General features: G+C 34.4%; 1 protein-coding gene across 2 annotated transcripts in view; it reads left to right on the top strand.

Annotated features, from left to right (window-relative positions):
* Positions 1-17,613, top strand: part of LOC129218384 (monoglyceride lipase-like) — a 134,992-nt gene that overhangs the window by 76,476 nt on the left and 40,903 nt on the right. Inside the window, exon 1 of one of the 2 annotated variants that reach the window (XM_054852629.1) lies at positions 9,730-9,887. The exons of the other annotated variant lie outside the window; for it this stretch is intronic. Within the exon in view, the coding sequence (XP_054708604.1) occupies positions 9,836-9,887 (52 nt within the window). The 5' untranslated portion in view covers positions 9,730-9,835. Of the gene's footprint in view, positions 1-9,729; positions 9,888-17,613 lie in introns of those variants that run through there. 2 annotated transcript variants of the gene reach the window in all.

The raw sequence follows: 17,613 nt of genomic DNA, 5'->3' as shown, positions 1-17,613 counted from the left end.
AGTTATACAGAATTGTTCAGATCGTCATGAACACTTCGTCATTGCTATAATGTAGTCTGGAGCAATTGGAGTATTTTTGTGGAATGGCAATGGGAAAAAAACTCTTTGTTGATTTCATCTTTTTGCGAACCAAATGATGTTGGATCTGGGTGAAGAAATAATGGACTGTTTGCAGATAACCACAAAATAGTTTGAAAGTGAGCCTGTTTTACATTTTCGGCAAAGGCAGTCCCTAGTGGGTGGTAATGAAGCAAATGAAGGAGCTCGTAGCTGTGCTTCTCGTAGCTGTGCTTGACCAATTTTTTTTTGCCAAAAGAGAAATTCTTACTTCTGTCATATCAGTAGCATCTTCAACACCATAACAAGAAGCAATAAATGCTGTGCATTCCTTAATTACCTCTGTCATACAACTCTCTTTATGGATCAATTTTCGTAACTGTTTACCAGTCTGGAGACACTTCAGAACTATTTTCTTTCCTATCCCATAGAATGGAGCAACGGAATCACAGCCAGACAGGACATGAGCAGCCGGCAAACTTAAAATTATATCCTTGTATTTTTAAACTGTTTCTTTGATAAAGTCAGAACAAACAACGTAAGTAGAAGCACAAATTTGTAAATTACAGCAGACACGTGTTTCGGCGTTACAGGGAACGCCTTTTTCAATGCAAAAAAATAATGAGCTTATGGATGAAAAGACATCCGACAAAAGCGACAAGGCTTTTGTCGGATGTCTTTTCATCCATAAGCTCATTATCGGCGTTACAGGGAACGCCTTTTTCAATGCAAAAAATAATGAGCTTATGGATGAAAAGACATCCGACAAAAGCGACAAGGCTTTTGTCGGATGTCTTTTCATCCATAAGCTCATTATTTTTTGCATTGAAAAAGGCGTTCCCTGTAACGCCGAAACACGTGTCTGCTGTAATTTACAAATTTGTGCTTCTACTTACGTTGTTTGTTCTGACTTTACTATTCAGCACAAAGGTATTTATTTATCTTATGTTTCTTTGATGTCTACTGATGCCCTTCCTGGTTTTAACGATACCATATAGACTTCAGTTTTCATACCTAGTCGATGGTAGAAGTATAAAAGTAACACGAATACATCAGTGTCATCACATTTAACATGAACAGTTTAATTATTTTTTCAGTATAGTTTCAGATGCTAGCTGCTGGAATCATTATAATGTCTGCCTCTTCGTGTTTTGTTTTTAAATCAGTTCTCTGACTGAGGTTGCCCCTATGTTCTTGAAATGGCTTAGTATTTTGTCCAGTAACAACCAAATGGTTCTCAAATGGGACATTACAAACATTTGTAGAAATGAAGTTACATAAAAGCTGTATATCAATTGGCGCTTGGAGTCGTAATTGGACAGCGTTATATTTTGTGAAGGAAGTGGAATCATTTCAGTTAGCACAAACTTCCTGGATACTTTCTTCCCACGACTGGCCCTTGTTGCACTATTGATGCTGTAGTCATAGTATCTGACAAATACCAGGTGGACATGAGCATCTTTCAACATGTCAGTGCTTTTTTTCAAGGAAATTTTTCAGGAAATCATACGCAGACCCTCCTACAGGCCAATTCACAACTCACAGTAAAGCACAACCGTCAACGATTTTTTAGCGTCGGTGGCTTACTTCTTCTATTAGATTGATGCACACTCACAATGTTCATTAAAGTAGACAAACCAACAACCTCTCTCATGTTTCCATCGTCTTTAAACATAGATGGAGGCACAGAAGAAAGTTCGTATTTTAAGACATCAGTCATTTTTATATCTCTGTTTGCTTCGAGAGCAATGATTTTGGAATAAAAATGAGAAGCGTCCATCTGTAACGCGATTGGAATTTTGCCACTCTCTTTATCCTCATCCATGCGTACAACAATTTTTTTTTTTTTTTTTTTGACATAAAATTCACTTGGGGGACTTTCTTGAAAATTATGTACTACTATCTTAGCCATTTCATAAGCCTTGTCCACATTAACTGATTTAGCTGCTACAATTTTTTCCAAATACAATGTTTACCAATCCTTGAAGATGCTTTGATGGATTTCAAGGCTGTATACACAGTTACAGTTTTTTCTCCTTAACTTGTCCCTATCTACAACATCACGACTGATTCTTCTGTTACTTTCTTCTTTGTGCAAAGGCAATTTGTCAGAACCCTTTTGTTCCCACAAATCAACCCTTAAAAATAGGAAAGTAGAACAGTCTATGAATTTCCCCGTTTTTACAGTAACACTCTTCATTATCTTAGAATCGATTTCAGACAACATATGTATAAATTTTGAATTCTGTAAAACGCAAAACATTTTCCATTCAGAATAAGGTTAGAATTATCAAATATATTGAAGATGGCAGCAGTCAGTCGAAAACTATGCAAGGAAATACTGATTTGGTTATAGTAAACCATCTGTTTTAGTTGACTTACTACTGGGTGCACATACGGCCGTCGGAAGAGATGGGCGAGCGGGGAGATGCCCACGGGCACTAAAATATGAGAAGAGGCCCGTAAACTAAATTTTTGATGCATTGTAATTTAGCTTCTAAAATATTATCATCATTATTATTTTTTTTAATCAAAAATAATTTTTAAATGCTCAAACATTAGATTTGCTTTCGTAAGATACACATATATTTAAGATTACTTGTTCAACTATATTTAAAAATTAAGTTATGATAACGTTCGGTACTTTTTCTATTACACGATTACAAGCTTGTACAATGCGATTTTCGGGGTTTCAAAAAAAAAAAAAAAGTCTTTAAATTTTTATCTTACTCTATAAAAAAAAAGTGTTTGGCGGGGGGGGGGGGGGGGTCGAGGAATATTCGCCCAGTCACAATCATTTTTTAAGACAACCCTGGGTACGCAGACGGTACGCTATAGCGGGTTCGACCGTATAATAATGTATTAAAAGTTAATGTTGCTTCATAACAAAATTTTCAATGTTTTGGGCGCCATCTTGGATGCCATCTTGAATTACTCAAAATGCTCAACTCTGGCAAAGTGGCATCAATCGGATCTGAAATGTACATAACATAAGCTATCAAAAACAGTCAAAACATTTTATTCATACCTCGGAACAAGCTTCTCGAAATGGCACCCTGACTATAAGGGGGACTTAAAGGTGGGAAGGGGGAGCCAAATTTTGTGGTTTTCGATTTATCTCGGAAACGGCAGGAAAAATGTGTTTCCGAATAAAAGTGAAAGTTAACTAAATTTATTGTGAAATTGTTTTAATACGTATATATGTCACATTTAAAGTGGTTTCTTAGGTATGCGTTCTTGAAAACCAATACTCTTCGCAAAAAAAAAATCTCATTCCGATTGTCTCAGAGTGTCTGTGTCAAGCAGGCGCTTGGGGGATTTTGTGCAGCAATCATGTGACAAGACCCTGGAGATTTTCTGTGTCTTGAAAATCCACCAGCTGAACATTTGAACTGCAGATTCAAACCTGATACCAAAGAAATACGAAACCTATGCCCACCGGCAGCGACACCCAGCTGACAAGCAATCAAAAGCTATGAAGTTTCTAGCATGCATTCAATTTCGTTATTCTTATTGAAATGAATGTGTGACGCTATGGCACGATAATAAAAATTTTAATAATAGAAATAAGGTAAATGTAGCTGACCGGCAGCACCTTTTTCTAATTTCAGTTTTTATTACATTATTACTAATCATATTTTGAAAATGTTTATATGGAATATGGACTGACAGTAATTAGGAAATGAAAATATCATCTTTAAGATGACATCTTGGTTTTACTCTGAAGCGGAAGGGTCATGTCACCAGCAGTGGAAAAATTGTTCTAAGAAATTGGTAAATGTATTGATGTCATCGTCGTCCCCTTCGTCCTGGATAAATATTTTGATTCCGTTGTTGCAACCGCCCTTGTAATGCAAGCTTGCGAGAGATTAGTTTCTCGATGATTTTCTACAAGTGACCTTCTGGTCACTATAGCAGTTTCCAGCTACTTTGATGAATGATCTGTAACGGAACTCGTTGAGGGGATTTTTTGGGCTAAAGCACCATACCATAAGAGTTTATATGACCCCAGCAGCCTCAATGGATTCAAGGGAAGAAGAACTGTTGATATATACCAGATACATGTTGTATGATTTTAGCTTTCTGGTGCATTTTGACAGCAGAATATGGTGATCAGTTGAGGATTTGGCTATCAAGAGAACAACCAGAAGGATCCTCTCTCAAATGATAGCTACCGAAGAATTTTGCCATCCGATGATAGCCGTCTTCGCAATATCAACGTCAACATCACCTAAAGCTGAGCATACCTCAACATACCGGAGCATATTTGTCTCGTTTTTCAACAGCTTCATCATTAGCGGATTTTTCAGCTGACTTATAATGAAAGTTGGAGAGAAACCCCCTTGCTTGACCGTCGTTAAAATTTTCTAACTGACATTGATGTCCATATGATTTATACAGGCGTTTCATTATGCCTAAACGTTTTGTAGACTAGGTATCCTTAGTAACAACAAATTTAAATTAAATTAAATCAATGTTTTTCCTTAAACAGTATGTATAGTGCTGACTTTCTGCACGTCCTCAGTCCACCAATTCATACTGCATATACGTAATTTTGCAAAATCTTCGCCCGATTAGTTGGTAAAGGGCTCTCCATAAATGATGTCAAACTTTTTTTCAAAATTTTTAACCCCCTACCTTTTCTTTGTCACAAAATTCGTTTTACAAGCTACTTTTCATAAACATATTCGTACTAAAAAATGATTGATGTCAAACTTCTTACTTTTTCCTTCCCCCTTGTCACAAAGTCACAATATCTCGACCCCCCCCCCCCTTAAGCACCATTTGTGTTGTAGTATCCACAAATACTTCTTTATTGTCCATTAGGATTGTCGAATTCACTGATGAAAGAGGAAGTGCGCGATCCTTTCGAGTCAGTTTGAAATTTGTAAATGGCAAGTGTTCCATTTTTTGCCATGATAGTGCGGGTTTGAAATTCTGTAACTTTTGATTGGTTGAATAAAATGTGACAAAATAGCATATCGAATTGAATTAAATTTAAAGCTCTACAACTCTGTTACTGACAATTTTCATGAATACTGATCCTGGTGTTGCACTCTAATCATATATTCAAATAGGTAAATCATTTCTGCATAGCGATACAATCTCAAAAGGTCAAGGCCACTCTGACGTCATACTTATCCTTCCCAAAATTCCCTTTTTCCCCCTTCAATAGTTTGTTTGTTCTTTGTTCTCTTGATATAGTGTGTGTGTATCTGTTTTGTGCCGTATTGAATTTATTTTATAATATGTGTATACATTTAGTTTTAGTCATTCCTAATTAAATCTTTACGTGTTGTTCGTCTACTCGTCTATTGACTGTTCTTCATGCGTTCAGAAAACTCAACCATCACACCGCTGCCTATCGAGATAAGAAAAGGTAAGCCAACCTTTCCTTACAACATTGATTATGAGACTGATATTCTCTAACAGTGTATATGTTGAAGTTCTGAACAAAGTTAGGACTGTATGAATAATTTTCTATTGAACTGTGTTTAATAAGAAAACATTAAATATGGCTCAAGCAAATTTTAAAGATTCCACTCAAATAACGAAACTGAATCCCGATAACTATGCCACTTGGAAATTCAAGATTCAAATGCTCTTAATGCGTGACGGGCTGGATGATCTTCTTGATACGCCCCCGCCCGCTGAACCTAATGTTGAATTTTTAAAGAAAGATAAACAAGCGCGAGCTATAATTAATTTATGTATAGACGACTCACATATTATTCACGTAAAAGATGAAACAACAACTGCCGGCGCATGGCAAAAATTAAAAACGATACACGAACGATCCAATTTAAGCAGTAAACTATATTTGTTGCGAAAATTATATTCTATAAAGATGCCTGAACTCCTGAACATGCTGATATGATCGAACACATAACTCACCTGACAGATTTAGTCGAAAAACTAAAAGCTATCGGTGAAAATATCCCGGATCAACATGTAGGAGCTCTTTTATTAGTTTTGATTCCCGAATCTTACTACAATCTCATCACTGCTTCAGAAGCAAGAGATGAAGCACTTATAACATCGGATTTAGTAAAAACGAAACTAACAGATGAATATAATTGAAGAATAGAGCAACAAGCGGATAGAAATACTAACGCTTCAACTACTTTTAAAACTGCAATTAATGCAAGAAATTATAATAATAAGAATTCGAATACATTATGTAGCTTTTGCAAGCGGTACGGTCACACACGCGATCGATGTTTTAAATTGCAAAACAAAAATAAAGCCGATTCCAATAATAAGAAATCGGAAATTCATGGAACCAAAAATGGCGGAAAACGTGCTCGACATTGCATGATCGGCGACTCTACAAAATCTCGAAAACCACAAGAAGATTTTTCGCGGCGCCTGTAGATCAAAACGTCTCAAGGTCAACCGAAAGAAACTTTATTGAGAATCCGATTCATTATTCCGAACAAAAAACAAATGAAATTGTTCTTTCTATGGACTCTGGTTCGAGCTCCCACATGTTTTCTGATGAGGTGTTATTTTCGGAATTAAATTATAACAAATCCTTAGCTGATATAGTTTTAGCGAATGGAAGAATTTTGAAGTCAAAGGCCATTGGAACTGTAAATCTCGATTTGAATCATAAATGCGGTTCTCAAAATCTCAGTTTGACCAATGTTTATTTTGTTCCAGCATTAAAAAGCAATTTAATATCCGTGAAGAAGATAACAAGCAAGGGATTCTCTGTACTTTTCGAAAAAGAACATTGTTTCGTGAAAAAGAATAATGAGATAATTATGCATGCGCATTCCGATAATGACAGTTTATACAAAATTGTTTTAAATAAACACTCAGAAAACGTTAATATTGCAGTTGAATGCAAAAATAAAAACTGTATCCGAATATGGCATTTATGATTAGGTCATAGGAGTTATGACGCAATCAAGCAACTCGTAAGCGAAGATCTTGCTGATGGAATTAAATTGGATAATTGTTGTCATAGTAACAATTGTCCAGAATGTATTAAAAATAAAATGCAGCAACTTCCATATCCAAAAGTTTCTAATGCGTGCGCAAGTAAAGCACTGGAACTCATACACAGTGACGTTTGCTCTATGCCGACTCCCAGTATTGGTGGAAAGCATCATTTTGTCACATTTATCAATGATTATACTAGATACACCGTCATATATTTACTTGCTAAAAAGAGTGAAGTTCTTTGTAAATTAAAGGACTATGTAGGCATGACAAAAAATAAATTTGGAAGAACTATACAAACTCTCCGAACTGATAACGGCGGTGAATACATAAATAGTGAAATGGAAGATTTTTTATCTAGTAACGGTATCAAGCATCAACTCAGCGTTCCGTTTTCACCAGCTCAAAACGGACTTAGTGCGCAAAAGAACAGAAGTCTTATAGAGATGACTAGATGCCTGCTGTCCCAATGCAAACTACCAAATCAATTTTGGGGTGAAGCTATTATTACTGCAAACTACATTCAGAAGAGACTTCCAACTAGAGCTTGCGAGAAGACGCCATATGAACTTTGGAGCGGAAGAAGGCCTAATTTAGCTCATATGAAACAATTCGGTTGCACAGCCTATGCTTACGTACACAAGGAAAACAGAAGAAAGTTGGATGAGAAAGCAATTGAAGGAACTTTCGTTGGTTATGATCAACGTTCTAAAGGATACAGAATATACACCGGTGGAAATCGTGTAATTGTCAGTAGAAGCGTAAAATTTATCGAAGACTGCTCGGTAACTGATAGCGTTGAAATTTCATCTCCTCCACCAGCCGAAGATTCACTCGAAGATGACGAATATGATGATAAATCTGTGGATGAATCCGAAATGACATCTGAAGAAGAGCGAATACCCAAAGAGAAGCCTAGACGATCAAAAAGAAAAACCAAAGGGAAACCACCACATCACTTAGGATTTCTTGCTGATGAAATTAAAAATGTTCCTGAAAATTTCGAAGATGTAGTTAAAATGAATCCAGCAGAAAAAGAAAATTGGCTTCAAGCAATAAATCAAGAAATCGAATCCTTGTCTCGGAATAAAACTTAGGAGTTGGTTGATCTTCCACCTGGAAAGAAAGCCATTGGAAATCGAGGGTATTTAAGTTGAAGAAGAATAAAAACGGTACAGTAACACGTTGCAAAGCGCGCCTTGTTGTAAAAGGTTACAGTGAAAAATTTGGAATTGATTATGAACACACTTTTGCCCCGACAGTGAAATATACAACAATCAGAACCTTTCTAGCATTCGCAGCATACGAAAAAAATGAAAGTGCGACACTGCATTACTTCATGGCGATTTATAAGAAGACTTGTACATGAAACAAACGGAAGGTTATGTCGATCCAAAGCATAAGGATAAGGTTTGCAAATTGAAGAAAGCAATATATGGATTGAAACAAGCAGCTAGAGTTTGGAATAAAAGAATTGAAGAAATTCTAAAGAATGAAGATTTTTCTCAAAGTATTGTAGATCCATGTCTATTTTTAAAAAAATGATGGAAACGACAGAATAATGATCATAATCTACGTCGACGATATACTTATAGCATGTAAAAATGAAGATAAAATTGCGAAATTAATCAGACAACTGAACAAATTCTTCGAACTAAAAGATTTAGGAGAAGTAAGAAATTACTTGGGAATCAACATTGAAAGAGATGGAGACAAATTTCTACTAAACCAAAAATCAAAAATCGAAAAATTGAAAAAGAAATTTAGTCCAGATATCAAAAAGCCTTCTTATACACCAATGGACACATCTTGTCCAAAAGAAGAGGATTCCTCTCTCCCACAAGTTGACAACACACAATACAGGCAAGCAATTGGAGCTTTACTTTATATAGCTACAGTAACCAGACCAGACATTACCTTCACTGTGAACATATTAAGCAGGAAGAATGAATCTCCCAATGAAAAGGATTGGAAAGCAGTTCTAAGAGTCATTGAATATTTCGACTCAACAAAGGACATTTATTTGCAAATTGACTCTAGCAGCCCACCAACTCTTACCTTTTACACAGATGCTGATTTCGCATCTGACCTTGCCACCAGAAAATCAACAGGGGACACTGTATTTTTCTTAGGGAACAATCCTATATTTTGGTCCACTAAGAGACAAAATTGTGTTTCATTATCTTCAACCGAGTCGGAGCTCATTTCTGCAGCCAACTGCTGTTCAAGAGCTGAAATGGATATTAGATCTACTTAATGATTTTGGCCTAATTCAAAAATTGCCTATTAAAATGTTTGAGGATAACAAATCAACAATTTCTTTAATTCAACATGGGAAAATGAATACTAGGTTGAAGCATCTTAACGTGAAATATTTCTTTTTGAGGGAAATGGAAGAAAATAAAATAATTAAGATTACCTATTGTAACACTAATTGTATGATTGCAGATATTTTTACTAAACCTTTGCCTAAGTCCAAGTTCATTGACTTTAGAAATAAGTTAAATTTAATTTAAGTTTTGTAATATGAATATACGATTAAGGGGGGAAATGTTGTACTCTAATCATATATTCAAATAGGTAAATCATTTCTGCATAGCGATACAATCTCGAAAGGCAAAGGCCACTCTGACGTCATACTCATCCTTCCCACAATTCCCTTTTTCCCCCTTCAATAGTTTGTTTGTTCCTTGTTCTCTTGATATAGTGTGTGCGTGTATGTTTTGTGCCGTATTGAATTTATTTTATAATATGTGTATACATTTAGTTTTAGTCATTCCTAATTAAATCTTTATGTGTTGTTCGTCCACTCGTCTATTGACTGTTCTTCATGCGTTCAGAAAACTCAACTATCACACCGCTGCCTATCGAGATAAGAAAAGGTAAGTCAACCTTTCCTTACAACAGCTGGGAGGACTAGGAGCAAATGTTTAACCAAAAAGAGAGAATTTTTCTGAAAATCATCGATTTTTCATAGCATATTCCCGGAAAATTATTGGAAATTTGACAAATATGGGTAGAAAGTTTTGTAGGAAGCTTATTTAGCTTGAATTTTTATTTTAAACGCATTTTTTCTACACATTCGACATTTTCTCGAAAAACCAAAAATTTTCTTCCCCCTCCCCCCTCACCTTTAGCTCGCTCACCCCTAGAGTCGGGGACTTTTTAGTATGTTTACTTACTAACTACTCCTAACAATATTCTGAAGTCAAAAATTATTGCATATTCCATGCACGCTACAATGTGTTCATTGACTGGACTAAGAGGACAGCAGTGTATATTTGCAACGTTAATAAGTCTTAGTGTTAATTTTTTTTTTTCAATTTATTGGGCCTTTGGGTCCTCTTAAGGACGTGGGCTCTTCCGCACTGAGGGGTCTGCGGATACGCAGATCTGGGCTTGGAAAATAGCATACTGAACGTAACCAACTTAATACAAGATTCAGGACAACCGTTGCATTTGATATGTTTGCAGTCAATAAAGATAAAAATTTTTAGCTTCATTGCTGGGATTTTTTTTTAATTATAAAATTAACTAAGATATTCTACATCGAGTCTCAAAACGCTTACTATCACAAAGCAAAGTATAACGTTAAATTTATTAATACTGGAAAAATGTTATTACTATTTGATCATTTTGAATACTAGATGGCGCCACCAAAAGTTTCAAACATTTATTTTTGGTTATCTGTGAAATTATGACATTCTAATCTGAAATAATTTTCCGACCACTCGCACCACAGTAATGCCAAAGATAACTGCTGTTGTTTAATTTGCGGCAAGTAGGAAAAAAATAAATGAAAAGATTGAGCTAAAATTAGAACTAGAGCTGCAATGATATTTTTAAAATTACAATAAACCTGACTTTTATTTTTAATTTAAAAAACATTTTAAGACTAATTCTGGAAATTCGGTCATTTGGAATACTTTTCAGCTTAGATGATAAAAGGAAAGTTCTTATGGATTTATTCCAATTTAAATTTTTGGTTGGAAACTTCAGCCTTGTTTTGCTCTTAAAATTTAAATAAAAAATAAAACAGTTTGACTGGTTTATATTTACCCAGTAAGCAAAATATCTTGCCTCAGTATTGCATAAAGGTTGACATGCAAGAAAAATCATCTTGCATTAATGCTGCCTCAATGTTGTTATGTTACTCCATTTATGCTGTCAGCAGGCTGCCACAATATTGACTGACAAGGTGTATGCAGCATAATATCAGGAAAATATCAAGGTAGGCTGCTTTTGTAATATTGCATACGTATTGATATGACAGGATAATATCAAGATGTTGTCATGACAGCATGAAATCAAGGTCTAGGCAAGATGATCTTGCTTTTGTAATCTTGCATACGTATTGATATGACAGGATAATATCAAGATGTTGTCATGACAGCATGAAATCAAGGTCTAGGCAAGATGATCTTGCTTTTGTAATCTTGCATACGTATTGATATGACAGGATAATATCAAGATGTTGTCATGACAGCATGAAATCAAGGTCTAGGCAAGATGATCTTGCTTTTGTAATATTGCATACGTATTGATATAACAGGAAAATGTCAGGATACATTGACATGACAGTATGAAATCAGCACGTTTGCAAGGTGTTTTATGTATTTATTTATTTGTATTATTTTCACTTTAACTCGAGAATTAAATTTCATTCTTTAATTATTTCTGTTATTCTTCAAGATAGTTTTCTAGCCTAAGAATATTTCCTTAAAGCTGACATCTGATCGGAAATTCATATAAAGGTATTAATAGCATTCGCAATTTAATTTAAAAAATGAAAGTTTCTTCGTTTTGCGTAATTATTGTTATTACTGTTTATTTTTTAAATTCATGCTTCTAATTGTATTATAAAGACATAAAATGCCTAGTTAGGAATAATTGAGGAAGTTTTTATAACACATTTAAGAGTAAAGAAAGCAAAATAATAAATAAGTAAATAAATACATTTCCAAATGGATGTCAGCATTGAAAATATCCTATGGACAAAACACATGAATTTATCTTAAAGAATAACATAAATAACCATTGAATAAAATTAATCTTACTCATGAGATTGAAGTGATAATACGAAATTCTGGGCTTCATGTCCTTTGTTTCAAAGTCTAGGGACGAAAAAAGTTATTTTCGGCCATTTCTAACATTGATCGCACATCGTCTGCGATATGACTTGTTTAGTACTATATTAATAAACAAATGCAGTTATCAGTCATTCATAAGTTATTCCTAAAACAATACTATTCCACACTAATAACTAAGCAACCAACTTAACGAAGCCTAAAGAACGCAACGCCAACGCCACGTGCAGCTCCTCTGAACCGACTGAATCGTAGGTCAGCATGCGAGGGACGCTGGGTAGAAAGAACTGTGCGCATGCGCAAGTATCAACGAAGGTCCACCTGTTCTACTGTGTACTAATTACCTTGACGGCGACAGCATGAAATCAATACATCTTGACGCCGTCAACATGTATGCAATGTTGTTATTGTAAGGTAATATCAATATTGATATTTTAAGATGAATGCAATGTTGCATACGTGTTGTTATTGTAATATTGCTTTTTAATCCTTATGCAATCTTTATGCAATATGAAACACGTCAATATTGACGCCGTCAGTATAATATCAAGATCTGTCAAGATTGATGTAAGAAATTTTGCTAGTAGGGTATGTATGTAAATAAATATGTGATTTGTTGAAAATTCGAAACTTAGCTCAATAAAGATTGAAATTCATCGCAAGAAAAATGCGTTTCAGTTGAGAAATAGAGATTAAATACAAATTTAATTCTTCACGTCATTGATAAAGTTATGTCCTTGAAACGAGCAGATATTTTGATGTTTTCATCTGGATTAAGTTCCTTTATAACATCTTGCCTGAAAGGAATGCTGTCAGCTAAAAAACGACTTCAAAAAAACTGCAGATGAAAAGAAATTTTCGCGTATATTTGAAAAATACTGCAGTTGTTTTGGTGAATGCAAAATGCTTTTATTTTATATTTTTTTGCAATTGCAGTTATTTTGCAGATTTTTACTATCGAAGCAAACTGGACCAACTATTTGGTGACTTTTTTAAAGTTTCAAACGCAACTTCATAAAAACTACACTTTTTTTTGTAAGTAAAAAAAAAAGTTATCTTTTTCTCGAGTATATGCTATATTGTTTCGGTGTTTTTAATTTTTTCCTTTTTGTAACATTATTTCATTTTTTAACTGAAAAAATAAATTGTAATTTTAACTATTTATTCCTTTGAGTTACGTGTTTCAAGGCAACCACCTTTCGAAATTCCAAAACTTGTATGTATGCAAGTAATGAATTTATCCATTTATATGAATACTGAACGCCCCAACCAAAACTATAGCAAACAACCAAGACTATGACAGATAGGCATACTGACGCCTAAACAATATTTTACTGAATTTACATATTGATTAAACTAATTAATAATTTGGTATTATTGATCAAATTCAACTAATGTAATTATGAATTATTTAAGGACAAGCTTAAAGTCGTAAGAAAAAAAAAACCTCTATTTTATTTTTATTTCCCCGTAAAACTTTCAGAAAGGTTTTTTTTTACTTGTTGAATAACAATTCAAACAATCGTACTTTTTACAAAGTTGATTTTTAAGTGAAGATATTCTAAAAGCTAATCCCTACCTTTCAAACTTAGAAGAACGTTGTCTTTTTTTTTGCTATAGTTAAAAGGTTTTGTGTATTTCTTGTAAATCTAATATGGGTCTCAAGAATGTTCTCCTTTTCCCATGAGAGAAACTTGCCAGGATTCCTATGGCTCTTCTGTTACTACTTCCTTAGTCCATTTTTTAAAACTCACGTGCTTTGCATTCCTATCTATTGTCCCTCATGTCAAACGTTAAAATCCGTTACGTGCAGAACTTACGTACCCGCCCCGCCATTCTACAGGCATAGGCTATACTAACACAGGTCTCTTATCGCTTCTGAGAAATTCCTGCAATCAACTTTTCCAGATGTTTTTATCGTTTTACTGAAAAGATTTCAATTGTGAAGAAAAATTAGATCTTGTCCAAGCAGCTCTAATGTCGTGCTAGCTGGAGTTTCATAATAAAACACTGCTGTTTAATCCGGCTCGACTTAGCGTTGAAATGATATGTTATGTGTTCGTCATTTTAAATAATTAACGTGATGTCTGGAATGTCGTGAAATCCGGGTGTTGCAAAACGAGGTCTGACTGTATGACTCCTTAAAAAAGTACTATTAAGCAAATTTCATTAAAAAAAAAGAAAGATGATAACATTGAAACTTTTAATCTTTATGTTTTTTATCTATTTTCTATTGTATTTATTTGTTCACACATTTTTATTATTTATTTATATATATATATATTCTTATTATTTATTTATACATTCTTATTATTTATTTATAAACTTTTGAGCAATCATGATTGATTTCATTTCAATTAATTTTTGTCGTATCGTGACCTTAGCTCTTTTTATGCACGGGATGATTCACAGATAGCGAGTCACACGGTCGATTGCTTTATATGACGAGTGGACCTTATGTGAGCTGTTGTGACGTTTGAGATATTTGATCTCTTTCATGTTCCTTGATCACACGCCGCACCCTAATGAAATTCATTAAAGCTAAATTATTGAGGATAAAATAAATGTGAATATCTGGCTCAAAACATAAATATATTACTTTTGGCATTGACACTTGTAAAGTTATGCCATATTTATTAGCTTTTGAATAATGTAGGTGGAAATATGGTTTTTAAAAATACCAATTTCAAGAAGGATTCGGATTTAAACAATGTCAAATTAGTCTCTTATGAAAAAAAAAAATAAGGAATTTAAAATTAAATAAGAACATATATCGCTTGAAACAGTGTCCCGGAACCTAAGTACAAACGCACTGGAACACCGCGGTCGGGGCCGAACTACTAGCCGCGCCGCGGGGTTCCCCAGCAAAGAACTACGAAGGAAGGTAACCACTTTAGCCCTGAATGCGCGCTGTTTTTTGCTGCGCTTCGAAATCAATTTATTAGTGCAATTTTAAGTTTCATCGTTCAAAATCCCATGCGAAAGGACTGAAATATGACTCCGGTTTACAAAAAGGTAAGACACTTGAAAATTCACCTGTTATTATTTGTGCAATTAACTTTTATTTAATTAGTGCATAGCAGATTAGGGTTAGCTTGAAAATTTAATACCTTATTGAAAGTTTTTAATTTTTGTAATTTTTATTTTTTCACCGATTGACTTAAAACTTTGAGCGAATATTCATGTTATCAATATCCAGCCATGAAAAAAATTGTGTTATGATATCTCAATATTAACCAGTCTAATTAACTTAATTACTTCGCACCACGTGGTCGATTTGGACAAATTTCATGATTTTTTTTTATTCTTACAAAGAGTTCTATTTGTTATTGTGTCTCGAAACTTTTTGTACTACTTTCATAATCATAGCAATGTATTTTCGTGCAAAATTAGGCTGCAAAATTTCAATTTTAATGTCCTCCAAATTAATAAAATCTTAATTTGTATTTCGGAGGAACAGTTCAAGTTTTAATTAGATGTTTTTTAAAACGCACGAGGCACATCTATCTGTAGTCAATGTCGGCATTTCTATTAAAGAATTGTCTAAGCTTTAATTCTGAAGTGGTTTTGGATTTCTATCGCAATTCTATTTGTTATTAATTGTTCACTAATATTTTTAATTTAGTGGGTAAAGTTTTTTCAGTCTTTTTTTTTAAACTCAAGAAAAACTGCAGTTTTCATTTTATGAAATTCTGGTGGTATTTGGAACCAGAGAACTGCAGTTAATCTGCAGATATATATCTTTTAAATTCTGGTGTTATTTGGAACTGAAAAACTGCAGTTCAGAAAAAATCAGTTAGACTGAAAAAAAACTGCTGTTTTTTTATTTTAAAATTCTGGTGGTATTTGGAACCGAAAAACTGCAGTTCAAAAAGTTCAGTCTTTTTGAACCTCCGTATTGCAGTTGAACTGTAGATAAATGCTTTGTTGAACTGCAGTTGCTCGGTTCCAAATACCACCAGTTTTTTGCAGTTTAACTGCAGTCGATTTTTGGCTGGGTTCTCCACCTTTTTTTTTTTTTTTTTGTATATCCAGGTATTGAACCTTATTTTGTAAATTTTCCTCACATATTCGTCATATGGTTTCGGTAGATGACTTTGGATACATAGAGTCGGTATGGTCCCCCCCCCCCCCCCCCCCAAGATCTTGAACAATGAAGTCGTTTCGAGCAAATGTCCTTGGAATTTGGGTATCTTTTGGGATTCTAAAATCTATGCTCTCTGTAGAAGTGGTCGACAACATAAACTCTTTTTCATTCTCTTTAATAGAATAAAAAGGTGTTTAAATCTTCACATGATGTGTGAATAGTTTCTTTCGTTTCTTTTTTCCTTTTCTTGTCTTAGACTTTTAAAATTTTTGGCCAAAACTTAGATTTATGCAGATTCATACACTAGTCATTCATGCAGGCACTAATGCAGCTACCATATATATATATATATAACAGACTTAAACATGACATGCATATAAGCTAACACTTAAGAATCGGCTAAAAACCCAAGCTTTTGTTTGGGTTTACACCCACCCTCGTTTGCGTACCTGCATACATATAATTTCATATACGAGGGATGTTTTTTAAGTAAGTACCGTTTTGAAATAAAAAAAAAGAACAAGTACAGCAAAGCAATTTATTGCACGAAAATCTAACAGCTTTACGCTAGTTTTCGACATTGCTCCCTTGATTTTCCAAGCATTTGTTATAGCGTGGTACAGGTTTTTGTATACCTATTCGTAGAAAGTTGCTGCTTGTGTAGTCAAAGTCAACCATGGGGTAACATGGTCTCTGAGCTCATTATTGATGTAGTGCCATCGACCGCCAAGGAAAGACTTTAGATGCCAAAACAAATGAAAGTTGCTTCGAGTGAGATCGGGGCAGCCTGGAGAACGTTCAAAAACGTTCCAGCCAAAGACATGTAAGAGTCCTCGTGGTTGACTACTAAAGCGGCATCTTTCTATGAATAAGTATACATAAACTTGTACCACGCTATGACAAATGCTTGGAAAATCACGGGAGCAATGTCGAAAAATAACATAAGGGTGGAAGATATTAATGCAATAAACTTCTTTGCTCTATCTGAACTTGTTCTTTTTTTATTTCAAAATGGTACTTACTTTAAAAGAGCCCTTGTATAACGGGAAAATATTGATGCATGGTCGAATGGGAAAGCAAAGACAATTCAGGGAATTAAATGTAATTACTGTCTGCATACAAAATTGTACGTTGACTGGAAATAAGCGTAACTATAGGGGATTGGAATAAATAATAACTTAAGGAGGGGGAAACCAGTTTTGGAGGCCGAAATTCTAGTGTTTTCCGTGAACTTTTTTTACAGGAAAGAAATAATCAGAATTTCTTTAAACATAGAGGATGTTTCATTCATCTTTTGGAGTACACTTTGTAAATGTTTTAAGTCATTTCCACCAGAAATAGTGAAGTTAGAAGCTGCTGTCCGTTGGCGGTCGCCATCAGAGCTCGTTGCTGATGGCCATAGTTTTAACCGGAAAAACCCAATTTTTATCTGTA

This window comes from Uloborus diversus, chromosome 3, assembly GCF_026930045.1.
Source record: "Uloborus diversus isolate 005 chromosome 3, Udiv.v.3.1, whole genome shotgun sequence".
NCBI classification, from domain to species: domain Eukaryota; kingdom Metazoa; phylum Arthropoda; class Arachnida; order Araneae; family Uloboridae; genus Uloborus; species Uloborus diversus.
The sequence above is the reverse complement of the archived record's forward strand: the minus strand, read 5'-3'. Positions and strand labels throughout refer to the sequence as shown.